Genomic DNA, 25563 nt, shown 5'->3' on the forward strand with positions numbered 1-25563 from the left:
TGCCGCCAAAGGGAAAAGCTATAGTCGCCCAGAAGGGCAAGACTACGACAAAGAGGCGGGTAGAAAGAGAGCCCCCAATGAATATTGAAGAGGTGAATCACACAACGAGGCCTTGTCTAATACTTCTTCTACCCCGCCCAATGTGGGAGAGCAAGGAGGAGCTCTAGCTCCAATCCCTCCGCCGGTTGCTTCGGGTCAACAAATGACCGAGGCCATTCAGCTATTGACACAATTGGTTGCCGCACAGGCACAACGACAAAATGTGGGTTCAAGTGACCGGGCAGCAAGTACCAAGGCCCGTCATTTTATGAGCTGGAATCCTCCGGAATTCTTCGGGTCAAAGCCGGGTGAGGATCCGCAAAGTTTCGTAGATGAGATGTTAAGGACATTGAAGATTGTCCATGCCTCCGAAACTGAATCCGTGGAGTTGGCATCTTATAGACTCCGGGATGTGGCAGTTTTATGGTACAACAATTGGGTGTTATCAAGAGGAGAGAACGCGCCTCCTCCGGTTTGGCAAGAGTTTGTGGATGCTTTTATTCGTCACTATTTGCCACCCGAGGTCCGCCGAGCTAGAGCGGATAGATTTCTGAATTTGAAGCAAGGAAACATGAGTGCTCGGGAGTATACCCTGCAATTTAATTCTTTGGTAAGGTATGCCCCGGCTATGGTGGCCGACATAGGAGACCGGGTGCATAGATTTGTAAGTGGCCTAGGGCCACACTTGTTTAGAGATTGTTTGACAGCTTCCTTGCAAGACGGGATGGATATTTCCCGAATACAAGCCCATGCTCAGAATTTGGAGGGGCGACAACAACAACAACAAATAGGTGACCGTGATATTGATAGAAGGCAAGGCAAGAGGGCCAGATCCATGGGAGCTAGCAGTGATCATAGAGGGGGATCAAGGCAGACATATTCTGGGTACTCAGGTCAGTCAGTGACGAGTGCACCTCCTCGATTCGCAGGTAGGAGGTTCGATCGCTCCTTCCGTTCAGGACAGGGCTAGAGTTCGAGGGTTTCAAATTCCCAGTTCAGGGAAGATTATAGTCAGAGGAGACCCCCAGTGCCACGATGCAATCAATGCGGCAGATTACATGCCGGACAGTGTCGTCAGGGTTCGGATGCCTGCTATACTTGTGGTCAGGTGGGGCATATGATGAGAGATTGCCCGTCAATGAGTGGCAGAGTGGGAGTTCAGCCTACAGGTTCAGCAGCTGGTTCTTCATCAGTACGCCCGGTAGGGCAGACTCCCCAGATGACAGCAGGCCGAGGTAGAGGCCGAGGGGTAGCATCTACTTCAGGTGCCACTCAGCCCCGTGTATATGCTTTAGCCGGACGACAGGATCTCGAGTCCTCTCCGGATGTAGTTACAGGTATATTGTCTATATTCTCCCGTAATGTGTATGCATTGATAGATCCGGGTTTTACATTCTCTTATATTACTCCATATGTTACTGGTTGTATTGGGGTGAAACCCGAGTCAATTAGGCCCTTTGAGGTACTCACTCCGGTTGGTTTATAATATACCAAAAGTGTATAATCGCCAACGAGTATAGTATATTATAGATTCTGTAGTTTGTCTGTACTCTACTGTAGTTGATATATAAACCATGCCACTATGCCTAAAAAGGCTATAATTAAATAAAATAAAATAAATAAAAAGACTTGATGCTATTTTAACACTATATTAACACTTTATTACATCATATTAGAGTCCCCATTCATTGTTGTACCCCATTTTAACCGAAGTCAAAATGGTTTACAACATTCCGGTAATTTCGGGGTTAAGTAAAGTACAGGAGTCGCCACCTAATTATTTATGGTGAATTAGGACACCTAAAGTTCATTAAAGTTATTTTCTAAAGTTAACTCCGTTTCAAGGTCTACTAACTTAAGATTCTAGGTAAGGGTTCAATTAATCTAAAGGGAAGGTATTAAGCATCCTTTAAGATCCATCAATAATGGTTAACCGACCGGACTTAATTATTAAGAGGCTAATGTTAAGCAAAAAACTAGAAGTACGTTCAAAGGCATGCATTAAAAGAAAGTGATTAACTAAATTAGTTTTGAAAATAGAATAGGAGTTTGAATTGCTTAGATTGGTTGAAGTAATAAACACTTTAACAAAATGACTTCTAATCAAGAATTGAAAAGGGGTAAGCTTCAGATTTAAGTGAAGCTAAAAGATCCAAGTGCAACATTGTGTAAAACAGTTAATGTAAAAAAAGATGAGCTAGAGTAAAAAAAATGTTGTTTCACGTTAAAAGGGTATGCCGCCATTCTTATTATTCCTTAAAAGAAACATTATCTTGAATTTGAGACCAAAATTTACTTAAAACAGTACATATTACACATGTTCATTGTCCTAAAACGATTAAGTTACTAGTTCTGAAAATAGGTGTTAATAGACTCTAAATGAAGAATTATGGACTAATCATTATATAACAAATCCACCTCTTCTAACAGTAAGCACATAATTGAAAATAAAAAGTCATTCACCAACACAAGCAAGCAAAGCAAGCAGAGAAAAATGGGACGATTAAGTAGCACGCTCGGCTTTAATGGGAGGACAAAATCCCCTCTGTAAATTGATACTTGAGAGGCGAGAAAGATCCATGCAGATGTGTGGACTCCATAAGCGGCGTCGTAGAGTATCAGAGTGAAACTCTTCGGCTCTGCTATGTCATGCAAAACGAAGAAAAGAAAGAAAAGGATTACAAAAAAAGAAATCGGGTTAAAACAATTATGGAGGGTAAAGAAGATAGTTAAAGCTACACATATCGTGGACTTATGATAAAGAATAAGTATTTATACATATGATGCTAATCAAAACGACAAAGACACTAGCTAACCATTTACTAACTGAAAGAGTTTTTTTTTTAACTCAACAATCTCTTTAGTTCGCTGTTTAAATCACTTTAATCAATATAATAGAGAGTTTTCAACTCAAAACAGGTTTGGTAGACAATTACAACTTGGTTTTAATAAGTCCGTTTAGCTACTGGTTTGCAATTGACAAAAGTACTCAACATGATTTCGTATGCAAGGAGGAAAACTAGCATTCACATTTACTGGGTGAAGTCACCAGCACAAACTTGTTCTTTAACAAGAAACATAAACTTATCTATGGAGTTATAACTTAACAAGAAACATACACCTAAAGTCGTTAGCTCTTTGTAAATGGAAAGATAACTTAAACATCTATATTTATATATTAACAGGTCACCAAACTTGTTTTAAGAAAAGAAACAAATTTTTCAGAGAAACGGGAAAACAAATAGGGACTTAACTTGAAATGTTCAACCCCCTTTTTATAACTCAAAATTTGAAAATGTCAACTTCACACAAGTAATGATAATATCTTAACATAACTCCTCCTTTTAATGATCTAAACAGAGAGGCAACAGGGAGATGCTTTCCTTCATTGGGATTGACATTTAACTAAGAGCCAAGATCAGGAAAGTTAAAATGTTATTAATCACTCAAGATTTTTTTTTAAACATGGGATGGTTCTTGGTTAGTTTTTTGCCTAGGCTAAGTTCCAATACATACAAAATACATATGCTTAAAAGGTTCACAAAGACTTCCATTACTACTGAAAAAGTGAAGCTCAGACCACAAACCTACTATAATCTCAGGCACACCAACAGATAATAAGTGCTTGTAAACTCGTTTTGTTTTTCCGAACAAATGAATTGAAAGCTTAAAACAACCATCAAACCAATTCCTCAAAAAATAATAATCTACAGTAGCATTATGGAATCTAAGAATGGAAAATGCCGGAAATAAACACTTAACTCATACACAAAAGCTAAACGGTATTACAAACTTAAACAACAGAACCAAAACATGACGAAACGTGAAAGAAGATCACTGCCACATAGAGCTTTCGATTAACTCATGCTTAAACACGAAACTTGCAGGGAAAATCACCTAAAAAAAACAGAGGAAACACAATATAAAACAAGAAAAAAAAAACAGAAAGGAAATGCTAAAATAGTAGAGTATTACCTCTTATTGGTGCAGTGAACTGAGACGATGATCCCGATCTACTCTCTTACTCACGAACATATTCAAATCTCGGATTGAAACATACCAGAAATTCTTATCTATGAGAAGTGTTCAAGAAACAAATAAAAATAACTTATCAAGTAGTATGAAATCTTATGAGTAAGCCACGGACCAAAAAAAAACCCCTTTCGGCTGAGGAGTTAGAGTGATATTTATAGGTGTAAATAAAAAACCTAGGGTTTCAATTTGGGTGGGATTTTGAACTCGATTTTAGTTCTGAGTCAACATGGCCGTTTGGATTGAAAGTTGAAGATTTTGGCTGGACTTGACGACCTTCACGTGGCTGAGACGAGCAAAGTAAAGTAGATGACAAAACCATAGCATGAAAATGGAGGGGAAACTTCTGTCCATGGTTGATGGAGTTTTGTCATTTGCTCAAAATGGAAGGGAGGAAGATGACTGATACGCTCAAATTACACCTATTAATGGCGTAAAGCGGACGTTGTCAAATATAGTAACCCAACAAGGTTGGGGTCGAATCCCACAGGGAATATGGAGAGAAAAGAGTACTAATCGTATGCGATACCGGTCTTTAAATGCTTTAATCCTATTCCGGATAGTTTGAATTGATTGTTGAATAATGTAATTTAATACTTTGACTTAAAATGTAATTAATGTGAGAGAGAGAGACTAAGGTTGTGTTCCCCAATTTTATTAGATATTATGCTTCAGGTTTCAAAGTGATATACTTCTAATGGTTGTTCTATGAATATGCACTTGGTCTCTTAAAGACTTATTAATGTTTCCCAACAGTTAAGCAGTATTTCCTCTTTATGATTCTTCCGAATATAAAAGAGTTACAATCGAAGAGCGACCAATGATGCCAATTTAGACTTATTCTTATTCCTAAGTTAGTCTATTAAACGAGGGTTAACGCCTCGAGTCATTGTTATTCAATCTTACCAATATTGACTCTCTTTCCCAAGAAAAGTCAATATAATGGCTTCGGCTAATGCTTGCAATCATTACCCAACGTTACAACTCAAAGATAGAATAAATAACAACAACCATTATGCATATATCAATAATAGAAATCCATTCACATAATACCCATCATGGGATTCACAACCTTAGAATTGAAATTAGATACTCATAATGTTTCTTGACAGAAAAAGCTTAAAGATTAACATAATACACTTACAATACTAATACAAGATGGAATGAGAGTGAAGTTGTTGCCTTAAATGCTCCAACCACTTCAAGATTAAAAACCTAGGGTTTATGCCTCTAAAATAAAATCTGAATAATGAATTAAAACCCTACATTATGTATTTATAGAGCCAAAAATCGCGCCAAGTTTCTGGACAAAAATGCCCTTACGCCGCATTGTTACGGACCGTAACTCAGGTTACGGTCCGTCCTTCATTTCGTCATTTGACCACTTTGACGTTACGGCCACCATGCGACGGACCGTACCCTGTGTTACGGTCCGTCCTTCTGAAGCGTAAGTGGTGACAATTACTTGGCAACTCTCTGGAATTTTGGATGATGTTACGGTGAAGGGTTACGGACCGTAACATGAGTTACGGACCGTAACACTAAACCGTAACACTGAAGGTTTTATTGAAACTCTCTGGAAATTTAGCTCATGTTACGGTGACATGTTACGGACCGTAACATGAGTTACGGACCGTAACACTCCACCGTAACACTGATGGTTTCAATGAAAACTTTCTGGAAATTCAGGCCCTGTTACGGTTCAAAGGTACGGACCGTAACATGAGTTACGGACCCTGTTACGGTCCGTAACATGAGTTATGGAGCGTCGCTTAGCTCCAATTTTTCCGTTTTTTCAGCATTACTTCTCATTTCCGATCCTTAGTTAATCAACCCTATAAAACACAAAAATAACATAAGAAACAATGTAAAAACACTTAAAATCAAGCAACATGTCTAGTTACAAAGGCATAAAATGTGCTAAAATTCACGGCACATCAATGACTTATCTTGAAAATGAAAGACCCTCACACGACTTTAGGTTTCTGAAGGTTGGGCTAGATATTGGGCTCAAGGTTTGGGCTTAATTGGTCCGAAATTAATTCAAAGTGTGGGCTCATTTTGAGGTGAAACGTGGGCTGATGGGATCCGAATTTTGGTCCTTTTCCTCTTATCCTAATTCATTCTTTAAGCTTCTTTATACCAATACTTGGGAAATATATGAAATAATCATGCAATTAGTAATTAATAGTAATAAGCTATAATTTAATGTTATAAATTTACTAATAATAGAGAAACTATAAATATATAGGTAATGTAACAATAAAGTAGAAATATTATCTAGGTTAGTTTTACGATTAATATGCAATAAGTAAGTAGCAATGTACGAGGTATTAATAAGTAATAATATTTTAATAATAATAATAATAATAATAATAATAATAATAATAATAATGATGATGTAGTGATAGTGAAAATAAGATATTTAGTTTATTAATAAATATTAGAAACTCAAGACAAAAAAAATGAATTGGAATAAAGGAGGGACAAAATTGGGTGTCAACATCCATTATACACATGATCCAAAGATCTTTAGAACAAGTAATGGTCCTTATTCATCAAATATTTGCCTAAAAAGGCTATAATAAAATAAAATAAAATAAAATAAATAGAAAGACTTGATGCTATTTTAACACTATATTAACACCTTAGTACATCATATTAAAGTCCCCATACATTATATAAATGGTCCAAATATTTTTAGAACAAGTAATGGTCCTCCTTGGAACAAGATTGTGCTTTGAGAATATTAGCTTATTGTCAGACTTATTGGATAGTAGTGTTATGATTACCATTAGTTGTTCTAAAGCTCTTAGGATCATGTGTATAATGGATGGGGACTCTAATATGATGTAATAAAGTGTTAATATAATGTTAAAATAGCATCAAGTCTTTTTATTTATTTTATTTTATTTAATTATAGCCTTTTTAGGCAAATATTTGATGATTAAGGACCATTACTTGTTCTAAAGATCTTTGGATCATGTGTATATGGATGGAGACTCTAATATGATGTAATAAAGTGTTAATATAGTGTTAAAATAGCATCGTATTTTTATTTATTTTATTTTATTTTATTATAGCCTTTTAAGACAAATATTTGATGATTAAGGACCATTACTTGTTCTAAAGATCTTTGGATGATGTGTATAATGCATGGAGACTCTAATATGATGTAATAAAGTGTTAATATAGTGTTAAAATATCATCAGTCTTTTTATTTATTATATTTTATTTAATTATAGCCTTTTTAGGCAAATATTTGATGATTAAGGACCATTACTTGTTCTAAAGATCTTTGGATCATGTCTATAATGGACGGGGACTCTAATATGATGTAATAAAGTGTTAATATAGTGTTAAAATAGCATCAAGTCTTTTTATTTATTTTATTTAATTTAATTATAGCCTTTTTAGGCAAATATTTTATGATTAAGGACCGTTACTTGTTCTAAAGATCTTTGGATCATGTGTATAATGGATGAGGACTCTAATAATAATAATCAAGTCTATAATAAACATTCAATACATACTCACAGTCGATAATCATAAACATTAACTCAAGTCTATAATAAACAAAAGCACATTCAAATCCACAGAGCAACAACATAGTTAAATACAAATGTTGCAATGCTCCAACCTTATCATAAATTACCACTTACAAAAATTTGCCCGTCCAAATTCACAAGGCAACAACACAGTTGTCATAAATTATTTGTTAAAGTAAAAAACAGTTAAAACTAAGCAATAAAATTGTTTGTTATCATCTACTACACACAAATTAAATGTTTGTTACAACCCAAATATCAAATTACTCCTTGATGGAGCCATTAATTTCCTCGACAACAGTCGACACAGCTTTGTCAGCGTCAAACTCAACATTAGCTTCATCATTAGGGACTTCGTTTTCATTCTCAGCTTCATTATTGGGGATTCTTTTTATACCTCAACTTCAGCAGCAAGGACTTCTTTTTCATTCGCAACTTCAGTAGCAGACTCCTTCTCAACTTCAGTAGCAAACTCCTTCTCAACTTCAGTAGCAGACACATCAGCAGGAAGATCTTGATCAGTTGGCACAGAGAGATCTTAAGCACTTGGCACATGGACATCTTGAGCATTTGGCACATCAACATGTCGAGAAATTGGCTGATCAACATCAACCTCACCAGCAGCTTCATTGAGAGTCTCCTTTTTCTTCTTCGCCTTCTCGCTCTTTCTAATTCTTTCCCCCTCAACATAAGTGACAAGAACCTTCAAAGACTCCTCAATCTTCTCCACACGCTGTTTCAGTTGCTCATGCTCCACCTGCCCACTTGGTGCAGCACGACCCATAGATGTCCCAACACCAACATTATCTTTTGTAACACCTCGTAACTTCGGACGAAAAGTTTGACTCATAAGATGATAATATAATGGAACCAATATGAGGGTTATAGGAAGTGTTTTGAAAACCAATTAAGTCATAAGAAATGTCTTTGAGCAAAGAAAAGTTGGAAGCCACTCTACGGGGCATGTTTGCAAGTGAGTTTATGGAAGGTCTTACTTCCAACGACCATAACCCCTCTATTAATTTGGATTTTGGGAAAACTTACTTGATGAAAGTTGTAGCCCCTTGAAATAGGTTTCCAACGGTATATTATGGGCCTCAAACGGACATCCGTGCAAAGCGTTATGCCGATTATACGACAGACTGTCCGAGCAGAGAATTTTGACGGACTATTTGACGGTCCGTATAACATTTTGACGGTCCGTAAAACATTTATACGGTCCGTCAAATGGTCACAGAGAATGATATTTTGAGGGTCCGTTTTACGGTTCAATTTTACGGTCCGTAAAACAATTATACGGTCCGTAAAATTGACTCAAGCCAGCGTAAAATGGTCACAGAAAACCATATTTTGCTGGGCAATTTTACGGTCCGTAAAACAATTATACGGTCCGTAAAATTGACTCAGACCACCGTAAAATGAGCACAGAATGTCCAAATCACTGGAATGGTTTTACGGTAAGTTATACGGACCGTAAAACCATTATACGGGACGTAAAACCCACCGTAAAATGAGCACAGAATGTCCAAATCACTGAAATGGTTTTACGGTGAGTTATACGGTCCGTAAAACCATTATACGGAACGTAAAAATGGGCTTAGAATTGCCCGATGGGTCAGATTTTAAGATGTTAATAAGAGACCCAAACCCATTTTTTTTCATTCCCATTTCTCCTACACGACTCAAGGGTTCTCTAGAGTCATCCAAACACTCCATATGCAAGAATCCAAGTGAAACAAAAGATCCACTTCATCAATCCACAAAACTAAGTGTGAGAAACACATCAAATCCATTCAAGTCAAGAAACTCCATAGAAGGTGGAACTAGGGTTTTGTTCAAGTGAAGTATTTCAACTCAAGGCTTATTCCTACAATAACCAAGGTAAGTTTTATGATGTTTCATGATGATTAAAGTGTTGATAAGTTCTTGGGAGAATAGTAAATGGGTTTGATAAAGAGAATTATATGAACTATGCTAGGGTTTTTGGATTGTTGACTTGGGATTGTTGTATTCATATGGGTGATGAAGAATGATGCCAATTACATCTAATTGAGATTGTAGAATCAGCTAGAAGTAATAGAATGGGGATTGGGGGAAGAAAACACCATTAATGAAGGTTGTGGAGCTTCATGCCCACCAAGTGTTTGATAAAATGCTTAGATGAACAAAACATGGATATTGTTGCTAATATAGAGTCCCTATGACCTGTATTGCTATAGATTAAAGTTGAAAGGATTGAAGGACATTGTGATACACTCAAAAGCAGGAAGTCAAGGTATGTAGAACTTCCATCCACATGTGGGAATCTCTACGTTCTTCCCCATGATCCGTTTTCGTAAAATCTATGAAGTTCAAATCCTAGGGCATTAAACCCAACATATTGGTAGCCCGTAATTATGTATGTATGTACATGAATTTTGTATCTATGTTCGTCATTGTATTCCTAATCTTCCATTACGGATATTAGGAATCCTAGCTAAATCCATGAATCATGAATTCTTCCTCAGGTGTTCTCATTATGTTTATATGAAACTTTATGATTTCATCCAGCAAGTTACAAGCATGTTTTCAAGACAAGTATATATATATGATTTCGAACTATTGTTATTACTCATGAACCAAAAACATGTTTTGCAAGACTATGACAAGTTATCTTATGAAACTATACAAACAAGTTATGATTCATGAAAACCATGTACAAGCAAGTTATGATTCATGAATACTATGTACAAGCAAGTTATCATTCATGAACACTATGTACAAGCAAGTTATGATTCATGATATACCATGGGCAGAAAGTGCCACTATTTTACATGTTCATGTTTTGGGAGTTGCATTAATTACCGAGGAGGGCTTCAGATAGCCTGAAACTACGTAGCCACCGTAGGATGAGGATCGCTCCACCCATGTCCCGGACGATCTCTCATAATGACTGGATCCTTTCATATTTTAGCAAATCTCATGTTCCCTGGCAAGGCCTGAGTGTCCTGCTGGCGGGATGCAAGCACCAGACCATGGATCGGTTATAAGTTATTGCTCTCCCTACTTATCATGTTTTTACTAATGTTATATATATACATATGTACTCATGCTCATGTTCATGTCCAAGTTTTTCAGTTTCAGCTCTTATCATATTATTCCATGTCCCATGTTGTTTCTTTCGGTTGCTTTACATACCAGTACATTCAATGTGCTGACGTCCCGTTTTATTGCTCGGGGGCCTGCATTTCACGATGCAGGTACTGATATACAGGACGACACATCTGCTCAGTAGGACAACATTCGTATCAGCTTATTGGTGAGCCTCATCTCATTCGGGGTTTAGTCAACTTTTGTTTTATGATTAATTATGCATCTAAAGGTATGCTGGGGGCCTTGTCCCAGTAAGTATGTTTTTCAGTCAGACTCATGATAGAGGTTTCATAGACTAGACAAGTCAGTTATGTCACGTCAGACATTTGGAGTCGTATAGCCATTTTGGCTCACTCATGCTTAAACAAGTATTTTATTAAGTATTATGACTTACCATGTTTTATAAAGGCTCATTATGCATTCACGTTATATTCCGCATATGTTATGTATCATGATGATTCAGTAAGCCATGTGGTTCGCTCGGTCACATGCAGTCAGGCACCGAGTGCCGTGTTACGTCCAGGCCATGGTTCGGGGCGTGACAAAGCTTGGTATCAGAGCCTAGGTTCAAGGATCTTTAGGGAGTCTATGAAACCGTGTCCAGTGGGGTCTCTTTTATATGTGTGAGGGCCCCACACATATAAACAGTTGACCACCAAGACATTCAGGATTGTCTCATTTCTTTCATATTCTAGATCGTGCAGTTAGAGTAGTATTTTTAGGATGGCTTCCTAATTCGTGCGTGTACGTGTTTTTAGAAAATGCCTTACAAAAGAACTTACAAGAAAAAAAAGACAGCCACCAGCCAAAGAGCTGCCGCTGGAGTAGCTCACGAAGAGACTGTTCCGACTCAAACAACAGTCCCCAATGCTCCTACGGCTACACCTCCTAACACTTCTGACATGGATATGAGAGGAGCCATCCAGCTGCTTACTCAGATTGTTGCCAACCAGGCGCAGCGACAAGAATCAGCCCCTAGCTTAAGTGCTAGTAGTGGGTCAAATAGTTCAAGAACTCAGGAATTCTTGCGAATGAAACCTCCAACTTTCACAGGGACTAAGGCTGAGGAGGATCCGCAAAATTTTATTGATGGCCTACAGAAAGTGTTTCGTGTTATGCATGTCACTGAGACTGAGGCAGCAGAGTTTGGTGCTTTTCAATTACAGGATGTTGCTCAAATTTGGTATGAGATATGGGAACAATCTCGAGGGGAGGAAGCATCTTCTGCTACTTGGGATGAGTTCGTTGACGCTTTCCTTGGCCATTTCATGCCTATCGAGGTCCGGGAAGCAAAGGCTATGGAATTTGAGAGGTTGAGGCAGGGTAGCTTAACCGTTCAAGAGTACTATCTCAAATTTATTTCGCTGTCCAGATATGCTCCTCATATGGTTCCCGACATGAGGGCAACGGTTAGGAGATTTGTACTGGGGTTGAAACCCGAATTGCATAGAGATGCCAAGACTGCTGCTCAGAATGATAAGATGACTATCTCTAAGATCTTGGCATTTGTGCAAGGTAATGAAGCTGAACTGAAGGAGGAGGAAGCTCTGCAGAAACAAAAGGATAGAGAATTCAACAAGAGGGCTAAATCTTCAAGTAACTTTAGTCAGGTAGGCGGTTCTTTAAGAATAGGTCAGCAGGACCCGCTCCATCTGCAGCCAGTGCCCCAGTCCCTAATTTCAGAAATGACAAGAAGCAGAACTTTAGACCATCGAGTTCTCATTCTCAGGATAGTGTGGGTCAGTCAGTCTATACTATTCCAGTTTGTACCAAATGTACCAAGAGACACTTAGGTGAGTGTCGTATCGGTACAAATGTGTGCTATGGTTGCGGACAGAAGGGCCACATTCAGAGGAACTGTCCATCAGCCAGACAGGGAACCGGAGGTAATATGACGCAGTCCATAAATTCAGCAGCTCCTCGTCACAATCAGGCCCAGCAGGGGCGTGGAACGGCAAGGTCCGGCAATACAGGCGGAGGTCAGAACCGTTTGTATGCATTGACAGGTCGTCAGGATACAGAGGCTAGAGCAGATGTTGTCACAGGTACCCTCACAGTTTTCACCTTTGAAGTATATGCCCTTATTGATCCAGGATCTACCCTATCTTATGTAACCCCTTTTGTTGCTAAGAAATTTGGTATTGAACCTGAAAAATTGTATGAACCCTTCGAGGTGTCCACCCTAGTTGGGGAGTCAATTATAGCTAGGCGTATTTACAGGGGTTGCCCGGTTTTAGTCTATCACCGCAGAACCATAGCTGATTTAGCGGAATTAGAAATGGTAGACTTCGATGTGATCATGGGTATGGATTGGTTAGCTTCATGTTATGCCACAGTATGTTGTAGAACTAAGGTGGTAAGATTCGAGTTTCCTAATGAGCCAGTCATAGAATGGAAGGGTAATTCAGTAGTACCCAGGGGTAGATTCATTTCTTACCTAAAAGCTAGAAAAATGATTTCCAAAGGCTATATCTACCACCTAGTTCGAGTCAAGGATTCAGATGCTCAGACTGATGTACCGTGAAATTACGGGATATTCGATGCTAATCTCTTAAGCTTTTGTAACTCTTCAAGTACTTTTGGTATTACTTTTGCTGTGTTTTTGTCATTTTGTAGGAAAAGATAATCAGAAAGCATAACGGAGTAAAGTGAAGCAAAGTAGGACAAGTTGCGCAACATGCGAGTTCAACATGCGGTCCGCATGTTCAACATGCGGCACAACATTGTCACCGCAAAGAGTGACAGTCACTGAAGAATAGAAATGAAAAGTTGTGCCATATGCGAGTCCAACATGCGGTCCGCATGTTCAACATGCGGCACAACATTGTCACCGCAAAGAGTGACAGTCACTGAAGAATAGAAATGAAAAGTTGTGCCATATGCGAGTCCAACATGCGGTCCGCATGTTCAACATGCGGCACAACATTGTCACCGCAAGAGAAATGAAAAGCTGCACAACCTGCGAGTTCAAACATGCGGTACGCATGTCAAACATGCGGTCCGCATGTCCGACATGCGGTACAACAATGTTCACGCAACTTGTGCCAGAACTCTGGGAAGCTTGAAAGCAAAAGCACAAGGTGCGGCGGCTGAGCACGACATGCGTCTCGCATGTTAAACATGCGGTAAGCTATGCGAGACGCATGTTGTATCTGCAGGGGTACTTTTGTCTAATTTTGTGCACGTTTTTGGGAGATATAAATAGCCAACTAGGGTTCTGACAAGGGCGAGACTAGAGGTTGATATTGTCTTTTCTTTTGGACGAACAAAAACATTTTTTTGTCTGGTTGTTGAAGCCAGAAGAAGATTCTGGGACTTTATTTTGAGTTGTTTTTCCAACAAACTTTGTAAGCATTATGACTACATTATTTATCTTTGTTTCTTACTTAATGCAAATGTCTAGCTAATCTCGTTAGCTAAGGTTGTGAGACCAAATGTGTTAGTAATGTGATTGGGTTCATATATGTACCTCATTCGTATGTTGATGGTGCATTCTATCTACTCTTCGTACCTTAATATCTCTTGATGGTTGCAAACATCATTTGTGCCTAATCACTTTCACCTTGCTTGAGAAAGGGGGTGGAAGTTAGGAAAAGAGTTAGATAGCAAGGATTTGGGTCAATATACCCATCTAATAGCTTGAGCTAGAGATAGGATGGCGAACTTGTAGCGTATTGGATGTATATTTAGTTTACATTCTAAGGCTTGAGAAAGCTTAGTAATGATCTTTATTAATTTGGTCGAAAGACTTTTAATAAACTTAAACAATCCAATGTTAATTGCATCTCAGCATTCGACGAGGTTAAATTGAGACCCACTAGCATTACTTTCCATTGGAACCACAACCTTAGTCACTTTCTTGAATAGTTTACATCTCACTACAATACCATTTAATTGTCAGTAACAAATCATTGAACCCAATATTATTATATCCCCTCGCCCTCGAAATATAGACTAATAGCTGAGTATTACACTTGATAAGTCCATTTCTTCACTCTATTCTCTGTGGGATTCGACCCCAACCTTGTTGGGTTCTATATTTGACAACGACCGCTTACTCCTGATAAAAAGGATGTAAATTGGGCGTATCAAATTTGGCGCCGTTGCCGGGGAATACGGTCTAGAAATTCACTAATTAGTGTAAAACTTTACTTTTAGTCTTTATTTCTTTTCTTATTTCCTTTTTGTTGTTGTTTGTTGTGCAGGCAATATGGATGAGGATGGTATTCCGGTCCAAAATCCACCAGTAGCGGTTGGTGAAGAAGCCGCGGGGGCAGGATACGCAGCTGCAATTCAGCCCCCGCCGTTGATTGGAAACTCGAGTTTCCTTATAACCAACACAATGCTACACCTGCTCAACACTAAGGGCCTGTTCGGAGGTCTACCCAAAGAAGACCCGAATAGGCACCTTAGAAATTTTCTTGGGGTCTGCTCTACCAATGTGCATCCGGGCGTCTCAATGGAAGCAGTTAGGCTACGACTTTTCCCGTACTCTCTAACGGGGGAAGCCACAGCTTGGTTAGATGATCTTCCTTCCGGATCCATCACTACTTGGGAGGAACTGACCGAAGCATTCCTCAAGAAGTTTTTCCCTCCATCGCGGATGTTACAACTCCGTGACGAAATCAACAACTTTCGTCAACTTCCGGATGAGGCTCTCCATGAAACTTGGACACGTTTTAAAAAGAAAGTCAAAAGCTGTCCCAAACATGGTTTGCCCGATGGTGTGCTTCTACAGACATTTTATAGATCTCTAGATGCGGTCAACAAATCAGTGGCGAACAACATTGCAGAGGGATCTCTTATGGATAACTCTTATGCCACCGTTTGTGAATTATTGGATAAATTGACCGAGACTAATGAAGCATGGCACACTAGAGACTCGGAAGTGGGTGGAGGAAGTTCCTCCAAACATGTGCTCACTCGTGAGATGATCAAGAAGGAGGAAGAGAGAGATGAATCCATGGCAAAACTGGTCACCCAAATGGACCTTCTGACAAAACATGTCATGGGTGGTGGAAGCAAAAAGGTGAACGCTGTAGAAACCTGTGAAGGGGTTCCTCCGGATGAGCAATGCTTCCAAATGTATGATGAGGAGGCAAGTTATGTCAACAATCTGAGGGAGGGTTCCCGTCCGAACTACCATGGTCCAAATCAAGGATCTTGGCGGCAAGGTCAAGGGAATCAAGGTTGGAACAGAGAACAAGGTCACGCTAATTGGAGAGATCATCGTGACAATAATCAAGGGGGTTACCACAATCATCGGACCACAAATCCGTACGTCCCTCCAAAGGGAAATCAACCAATTGCTGGTCAATCGCCCAACAAGGACTCCACTAATTCAAAAATTGAAGAGATGTTGTCAAGGGTATTGACAAAAGTGGAATCCACCGACACCTTCTGCAAGGAGACAAGAGATGAGGTCAAATCCATGGGCCAAATTGTTAGTTCACACTCTACCTCCATTAAACAATTGGAGTCTCAACTTGGCCAAATCTCTGCAATCCTAAACCAAAGGCAGAAAGGCTCACTCCCTAGTGACACAGTTGCAAACCCGAGGAACGATGGTGACCATAAATGCAACGCAATTACTACCAGGAGTGGCAGAACAGTTGGGGAAAGTGAGTTGGTGAAAGAGAATGTGCTGGGTGATGAAGATAAAATGGTTGAGGAACCCATCACTGACAAGGACCTCCCGGAAATTAATGATGCCTCGGAAAGCAAGAAAGCGGCGGAGGAGGTACCAAGGGCTTCACCGCCCGTTATGAGGCCTCCCCCCCCTTTTCCCCAACGATTGGCAAAGAAAGTGGAAGATGGAAAGTTCCTCAAGTTCATAGATCGATTAAAGGGGCTTTCAATAAATATTCCATTGGTTGAGGCTCTTGAACAAATGCCCGGTTATGCGAAGTTCATGAAAGATCTCGTGACCAAAAGAAGGAACCCCGGCAGTGAAACATTGGGGGGCACTCATCATTGTAGTGCAATCGTCACCAAAGCTTTGGTGCACAAAAAAGAAGACCCCGGAGCATTCACAATTCCATGCACCATCGGTAAATACAAGTTTGCTAAAGCTTTATGTGATCTTGGAGCAAGCATCAATTTGATGCCGCTTTCTATATTCAACAAGTTGGGATTGGGCACCCCCCGTCCCACCACGATGAGATTACTTATGGCGGATAGAACTGTAAAGAGGCCTACTGGCATTCTTTATGATGTGCTTGTAAGAGTGGATAAATTTATTTTTCCGGCCGATTTTGTGATCTTGGATTGTGAAGTTGACTTTGAAGTTCCCATAATCTTGGGAAGACCATTCTTAGCCACAGGGCGTGCCCTCGTGGATGTGGAAAGAGGTGATCTGAAATTTAGAATGAATGATGAAGAGATCACTTTCCATATTTGCAAGTCAATGAAACAACCGGCGGATATGAGTGTTGTGTCGGTTATTGACACAATTGATGAAGCAATGGAGACAACCATAGAACAAGAGCATATAGGTGATATGTTGGCGGCGGTGATAATGAATTATGAATGGGATGACGAAAAAGAATTTGAGGAGATGGTCAATGCACTGATTGGAATGGGGTCTTATCACTTCAATCCAAAGAAACTCGATCTTGACTTGGAAAACCGAGCTACTCCTCCTGCAAAACCTTCAATTATTGAGCCTCCTACTTTGGAACTCAAACCTCTTCCTTCACATTTGAGGTATGAGTTTCTTGGACTCAACACCACATTGCCTGTGATTATTTCTGCCCGGTTAACGGATGAGCAAAGAGAAAGGTTGATGGTGATCTTGAGAAGATACAAAAAAGCTATCGGGTGGAGTATTGCGGATATTCAAGGGATTCCACCCGGTATTTGCACACATAAAATTCAGCTTGACGAAGACTGTGAGCCAAGTGTTGAACATCAAAGGAGGTTAAATCCTCCCATGCAAGAGGTCGTAAAAGTTGAGATAATCAAGTGGTTAGATGCCGTGGTTGTGTACCCCATTTCGGATAGCTCATGGGTGAGTCCGGTTCAATGCGTACCAAAAAAAGGTGGGATCACCGTGGTTGCAAATGATAAAAATGAGTTGATTCCCACTCGCAAGGTCACCGGATGGCGTGTTTGCATGGATTATCGGAAGCTGAATAAGTGGACCAAAAAGGACCACTTCCCAATGCCATTCATGGATCAAATGCTTGATAGGCTTGCGGGTAGGGATTATTATTGCTTCCTTGATGGGTATTCCGGGTACAACCAAATCAGCATTGCCCCCGAGGACCAAGAGAAAACTACTTTCACTTGTCCTTATGGGACCTTTGCTTTCAAGAGAATGCCTTTTGGGTTATGTAATGCACCCGCAACATTTCAACGTTGCATGATGTCTATTTTCTCCGATATGGTTGAGGAATCCATTGAAATCTTCATGGATGACTTTTCCGTAGTTGGGGATTCCTTTGATGAATGCTTGCTGAATCTTGCCCAAGTATTGAAACGATGTGAAGAGACAAATTTGGTTCTAAATTGGGAGAAGTGCCTCTTCATGGTTAGAGAAGGCATCGTCTTAGGGCACAAGATTTCGGAAAAGGGGCTTGAAGTCGATCAAGTCAAGATTGAGGTTATTGTTAAGCTTCCCCCTCCAATTTCCGTTAAAGGTGTTCGTAGCTTCCTTGGGCATGCCGGGTTTTATAGAAGATTTGTCAAGGATTTCTCGAAAATAGCCAACCCTCTATGCAAGTTGTTGGAGAAGGAGTCGAAGTTTGTATTTGATGATGCTTGTTTGAAGGCATTTGAGGTTTTGAAAGAGAGACTCACATCGGCTCCTATCATCATTGCCCCGGACTGGTCTCAACCCTTTGAGCTGATGTGTGATGCAAGTGGCTTTGCCATGGGGGCTGTTCTTGGCCAGAAGCGTGATAAGATTTTTCACCCAATTTACTACGCAAGCAAGACTCTGAACAGTGCCCAAAGGAATTACACTGTCACAGAACAGGAATTGCTAGCAATTGTGTTTGCCTTCGAGAAGTTCCGGGCTTATTTGTTGGGCACCCATGTGATTGTTCACACCGATCACGCAGCCTTACGTTATCTCATGACAAAGAAAGATGCAAAACCGAGATTGATACGTTGGGTCCTTCTTTTACAAGAGTTTGACTTTGAAGTCAAAGATAGAAAGGGGTGTGAAAATCAAGTGGCGGACCACTTGTCTCGTCTTGAAGAGGGTGGGCGTCCATTGGATGGCCTAGAAATCAATGAGTCATTTCCAGATGAGCAAGTAATGGCAGGGTCGCATGACATGATCCCTTGGTATGCTGATTTTGCTAACTTTCATGCAAGTGACATTATGCCGGGGGACTTGAATTTCCACCAAAAGAAGAAGTTTTTAAGTGATGCCCGGAAATTCTATTGGGACGAGCCATATCTATTCAGGGTTTGTGCCGACAACATCATAAGGAGGTGCATACCCGAAGTAGAAATGATGCCCATCATCGAAGCTTGTCACTCATCACCGGTTGGTGGACATCATAGTAGTGCAAGAACGGCGGCTAAGGTTCTGCAAAGTGGCTTTTATTGGCCTACAATCTATCAAGATGCACATGATTTTGTGAAAGCTTGTGATCAATGTCAAAGGCATGGAGGCATCTCGAGGAGGCATGAGCTACCGATGACCCCGATTCTTGAGGTCGAATTGTTTGATGTATGGGGCATTGATTTTATGGGACCATTTGTAAGCTCCTACAGCAACAAGTACATTCTGGTAGCAGTAGACTACGTGTCTAAATGGGTGGAAGCCATCGCACTCCCCAACAATGAAGGAAGAAGTGTCACTGCATTCTTGAAAAGGTATGTTTTCTCCAGGTTCGGAACTCCAAGGGCAATCATTAGTGACGGGGGCTCTCATTTCTGCAATCGATTATTCAGAACTCTTCTTGAGAAGTATGGGGTCAAGCATAAAGTTGCCACCCCGTATCATCCCCAAACAAGTGGCCAAGTTGAGGTTTCAAATAGAGAGATCAAGAGCATACTTTCCAAAACTGTGAATGCTAACCGGACTGATTGGTCAAAAAAATTGGATGATGCTCTATGGGCATACCGAACAGCCTACAAGACCCCAATTGGCATGTCTCCATATCAATTGGTATTTGGAAAAGCTTGTCATCTCCCGGTAGAACTCGAACATAAGGCATTGTGGGCCTTGAAAAAGTTGAATCTAGAATGGGGTGATGCCTCAAACTTGAGGTTGGAACAGATTAACGAGCTCGATGAATTCCGACTTAAAGCATATGCGAGTTCTGCACTCTACAAGGCCCGCATGAAACACTTCCATGATAAAAAGATCTTGTCAAGAGAATTTAGCCCCGGGGATCGTGTATTGTTGTTTAATTCAAGGCTCAGGCTGTTCCCTGGAAAATTGAAATCCAAATGGTCTGGACCCTTTGAAGTGACACAAGTGTACCCGCATGGAGCGATCGAAATCGCTTGTCCGAATGGAGATCGTATCAAGGTGAATGGACAGCGGGTTAAGCAGTATTTGGGCCTCCCGAATGAGTTGGAGACAAAGAGTATTGAGGAGATCTACCTCAATGAACCATGAAGGAAAAGTCACCACGTCGTGCCGCGACGTAAAAATCAAGCGCTTCTTGGGAGGCAACCCAAGCTGGTATTTTTAATGTTTTGATTGTTTTTGTTTTGTGGTATACATTTACGTTGTTTTGTGTTTATTTTGTTGTTTCAGTGATCGGGACGATATGGGATTTATACAAGGACTGATCAAGGGATCATAAAAAAAAAAAAAAAAAAAAAAAAAAAAAAAAAAAACAACAACAACAACACACTCTGCGGCGTCACTGCTTCTTCGCATGATGAACATGCGATACCGCAGGTGAAGTCGCAACTGCTGCCACAAGAATTGTGGAATTAGTCACTCTCTGACACACTATGCGGTTATACTGCAGTCCCGCAAGTTGAACATGCGGGACGCAGAAATTGGACGCATAGTGTGCAAAAGGATGGCAAGGACTAATCGAGCAAAGGACACCCCTCCTATAGCGGAGAAGCAAACAGCCGGTACGCGAAAGCGAAAGGCCCCAGATACCAACGTCCCTCAGTCTGAAGAGGGGACGTCTACAGCTCAGGGTGCACCACGGTCCTCTCAACCGGTTAGAGCCACAACAAGGGAACCGGAGAGTGATGTCGATTTGGCAAGGAGGCAAAGAAAGGCCGAACATGCAATCCGATTTGCTGTTGAGGGGTCCAAAGCACTGTACTATGCTTGGTGCAAGGTTAAGGAGGATGGTAACCTCACCCGGGGTTTCCATGAGGAGAAACAAGTGAGCCGCAATGGGCTACGGGCATCATATCCCGGATTGGTACAAAAACTGGAAGCCCAGCGGTGGGAATCGTTCATGAACCCTCCCGGGGACTACTGTCAAACGCTAGTAAGGGAGTTTTATTCCAATTATGGGGCGTTGTTGAACAGCAAACGAGTGCGTCGGCAACCAAAAAAATCAATTGATCACATTAATTGGGTGCCGGTGAGGGGCGTGGAGGTGGACTGCTCCGCCGAGGAAATAAATTCGTACATTTGTGGACACCGGGAAGATGAATTGAGGGGGGAATGGCCACCTGCCTATTCTGAATACACTCGAAGAAAGGAAGTTCCAGCTGATTATCGTGAGTGGGCAGCGTCAGTGATTTCGACTGGGACACCGTCCTGGATAGACCCAGCTGTTAGCATCCACAAGAGTACCCTCAACCTTCAAGCTAAGATATGGTTGTCCATCGTATCCTCCAGAATCATGCCGTCCAAGAATGATACTATGCTTTCCATCGACAAGGCAGTCCTAATCGCCTCTCTCATGTCAGGGTATCCGGTGAACTTGGGAGAGATCATCCAGCACGAGATTAAGGAACGGGCTCATCATAAGAACACGTCTTTCCCCTTTCCTTGCATGATCACTGCCTTTTGTCGGAAAGCTGGGGTCCCTCAGTTCGAAAGGATTGATATACCCTTGATAGCGGATCAAACTATTGACATCACCAGACTTGAGCCCGGGACCAGACGAAGGAAAGAGGCTGAGCACCCGCGGGAATCAGTTACCGAGTTAGACCCACACATTATGGACACTTCGCGTCCGAGTCCAACTGTTCCTACCGCCCCATCGGGTCCTGAACTTTCAGGTGAGCCAGCAGCAGCCACAGACACAGCACCTTCCACTTCCAGGGCCACTCCCTCAGCTTCAGCACCGGGGACTGATATTCCTAGGGAAGGCATGCGTCTGATTCGTCTTGCGGACGCTAAGGTAAACAAATTGGTGAATGAGCTGCCTGGGTTCATCAAGGATGCCATTGAGCTGGCATTGGCTCCACAGGCTGCAGCCCTTGAAGAGGTCAAAAGAGAACAACAGAAATTGAATGATCGGTTGCAGTCGATCGAGTTTCGCTTACAGCGAGTTGAGGGTGGTCGTGCGGAGGACTTACCCTCCATCCGAGCTGATCGGGCACAGGCCCGTGCAGCGAGTCAGGAGTTTGATCCATCCCACATTGGCCCTATCCTACCCTCAGCTGCAGAGCTTTTCTCCAAAAGGCCTGCTGAGCCGCAGGATGACCTTGCTTCCGAAGAGGCCGAAGAAGAAGATGAGGGTGAGTACGAGGATGATGATGATAATCAGAGGTTGGATAGAGCTCGCAAGGAAGCCTTGGCGGCTGGAGTTGATCGAGAAGATGTAGACACCATGGTGGGGGTACAGAGGTCAATAGAGGAGCAACTAGGGACCGTTGGCACAGATGATGATCCCACACAGTCGGGGGGGATTGGCACATCCGATCCCATCCGGGAGACTTTGAGCGGATCACCTGACCTCACACCACCGTTGGAAATAATCCCAGCTTTCCAGATTCATGCTCCTCCGGACGCTTAGGGCGTTTCAGTGAGCTCCCTATTTTCTGATTTTGTTGTAGTAGATGCATATGGGGACATAGCATATATTTTTGTTGGGGGTGCTGTTGTCATTATGTGATTTTTTTTATATTTTTTTAGCTTTTGGTTTAAAGTAGTACAAATCAACTTGACTTGTATAGTGACAGTTTAATCAGTTATGGCATAAAAAAAAAAAAAAAAAAAAAAATGTATTGGCCGCGAAGATCTGGTTGGGAAGCAATTAGAAAATAGTGTAGTAATTCATGTGCTATCTGTGTGAGGTTTTTATCATTCGTGTCTTACACATAATTGTGATCTAGAACTTGCCCGGAAAGTATATCAAGGCGAAATCCTAAACGACACCTTGCTTGAAAAAGGATGTTAGGCTTTCTTTGGATCGTCACTAAAACCTTAAAAGTGCTTACCCTATTCATAACTTCCCTAGTCAACCTCTTTGAGCCTTTAACCTTTTTCTTTGGCAACCAAGTTACAAGCTTTAACTTTTTATTCCTTTTTGATCTATCTATTGGAATCCTACCTCTCGGAATACTTTGAAAGTGTAAACACAGGCTAAATAAATAAATAAAAAAAAAATAAATAAATAAAAAAATAATAAAAAAAAAAATATATAAAAAAAAAAAAAAAAAAAAGTTCGACGATGATGGTTGGAAAAACTGTAATGAGGAAGTCGGTTAAAAGGTGAAAGGGGTGCCTAAAAAAAAAAAAAAAAAAAAAAAAATGAAAGTAGAAAGAAGTTTTGAATAAAGGAATGACTGAATGGTGAAATGAGCAGGTGAAGAAAAAGGGTGGAAAAGTTTTAAGAGATGAGTGCTTTGATTGATCGAAATGTGTTGTGCTCTGAGAGGTTCTTGAGTCATGCGTACTCAAACTGTACCCTAACCTAACCACAAGCCCACAATACTACCTGCAAGTCCTAACTGATTTCGAATGAGGTGTGTTTACATTAGTGGAGAAATACTTAAAGGGCAAGCCTATGGCATCGTATTTGTGTGCTTGTACACATTCTTGGAGTGTGAGTTGTTCTCTTCTCTTTCGTCTAGTGTCCCATTTACTCTTGTGAATGATTGCATTCTGGGACTTTCGTTGGTCTTTTGTGAGGGCATATGAATTACTAAACTTGAGGAGAGAATTGCTTCTTGACTTAGCATTCAAGGGCAATCCCTTAAAGCGAAGTACATTGCACCACTAATGAAACGTTGGGGATAACCCAACGTCTCGAATACATGCTCGTAACTGATCACTATCACTATTACCTGTCTTGTGTCTTGGTTTTGTTCTAAGTTGCTTGAGGACAAGCAAAAGTTTAAGTTGGGGGTGTTGATGTACCGTGAAATTACGGGATATTCGATGCTAATCTCTTAAGCTTTTGTAACTCTTCAAGTACTTTTGGTATTACTTTTGCTGTGTTTTTGTCATTTTGTAGGAAAAGATAATCAGAAAGCATAACGGAGTAAAGTGAAGCAAAGTAGGACAAGTTGCGCAACATGCGAGTTCAACATGCGGTCCGCATGTTCAACATGCGGCACAACATTGTCACCGCAAAGAGTGACAGTCACTGAAGAATAGAAATGAAAAGTTGTGCCATATGCGAGTCCAACATGCGGTCCGCATGTTCAACATGCGGCACAACATTGTCACCGCAAAGAGTGACAGTCACTGAAGAATAGAAATGAAAAGTTGTGCCATATGCGAGTCCAACATGCGGCACAACATTGTCACCGCAAGAGAAATGAAAAGCTGCACAACCTGCGAGTTCAAACATGCGGTACGCATGTCAAACATGCGGTCCGCATGTCCGACATGCGGTACAACAATGTTCACGCAACTTGTGCCAGAACTCTGGGAAGCTTGAAAGCAAAAGCACAAGGTGCGGCGGCTGAGCACGACATGCGTCTCGCATGTTAAACATGCGGTAAGCTATGCGAGACGCATGTTGTATCTGCAGGGGTACTTTTGTCTAATTTTGTGCACGTTTTTGGGAGATATAAATAGCCAACTAGGGTTCTGACAAGGGCGAGACTAGAGGTTGATATTGTCTTTTCTTTTGGACGAACAAAAACATTTTTTTGTCTGGTTGTTGAAGCCAGAAGAAGATTCTGGGACTTTATTTTGAGTTGTTTTTCCAACAAACTTTGTAAGCATTATGACTACATTATTTATCTTTGTTTCTTACTTAATGCAAATGTCTAGCTAATCTCGTTAGCTAAGGTTGTGAGACCAAATGTGTTAGTAATGTGATTGGGTTCATATCTGTACCTCATTCGTATGTTGATGGTGCATTCTATCTACTCTTCGTACCTTAATATCTCTTGATGGTTGCAAACATCATTTGTGCCTAATCACTTTCACCTTGCTTGAGAAAGGGGGTGGAAGTTAGGAAAAGAGCTAGATAGCAAGGATTTGGGTCAATATACCCATCTAATAGCTTGAGCTAGAGATAGGATGGCGAACTTGTAGCGTATTGGATGTATATTTAGTTTACATTCTAAGGCTTGAGAAAGCTTAGTAATGATCTTTATTAATTTGGTCGAAAGACTTTTAATAAACTTAAACAATCCAATGTTAATTGCATCTCAGCATTCGACGAGGTTAAATTGAGACCCACTAGCATTACTTTCCATTGGAACCACAACCTTAGTCACTTTCTTGAATAGTTTACATCTCACTACAATACCATTTAATTGTCAGTAACAAATCATTGAACCCAATATTATTATATCCCCTCGCCCTCGAAATATAGACTAATAGCTGAGTATTACACTTGATAAGTCCATTTCTTCACTCTATTCTCTGTGGGATTCGACCCCAACCTTGTTGGGTTCTATATTTGACAACGACCGCTTACTCCTGATAAAAAGGATGTAAATTGGGCGTATCACAGACTCC

At 40.8% G+C, this 25563-nt stretch overlaps 1 protein-coding gene across 1 annotated transcript; it reads left to right on the forward strand.

Moving 5' to 3' along the window:
* The first annotated feature begins 14897 nt into the window (after positions 1 to 14897).
* Positions 14898 to 20764, forward strand: LOC132620349 (uncharacterized). Its single transcript, XM_060335013.1, has one exon. The coding sequence runs from the start codon at positions 14962 to 14964 to the stop codon at positions 20329 to 20331; it is 5370 nt and encodes a 1789-aa protein (XP_060190996.1). The 5' UTR covers positions 14898 to 14961; the 3' UTR covers positions 20332 to 20764.
* The last annotated feature ends 4799 nt before the right edge of the window (positions 20765 to 25563 follow it).

The sequence above is a fragment of the Lycium barbarum genome, chromosome 11 (genome assembly GCF_019175385.1).
Source record: "Lycium barbarum isolate Lr01 chromosome 11, ASM1917538v2, whole genome shotgun sequence".
Classification (NCBI taxonomy): domain Eukaryota; kingdom Viridiplantae; phylum Streptophyta; class Magnoliopsida; order Solanales; family Solanaceae; genus Lycium; species Lycium barbarum.

What these genes read in the sequence shown, in the direction of transcription:
- LOC132620349 (XM_060335013.1), top strand. Translation starts at nt 14,962, where the DNA reads ATGGATGAGGATGGTATTCCGGTCCAAAATCCACCAGTAGCGGTTGGT.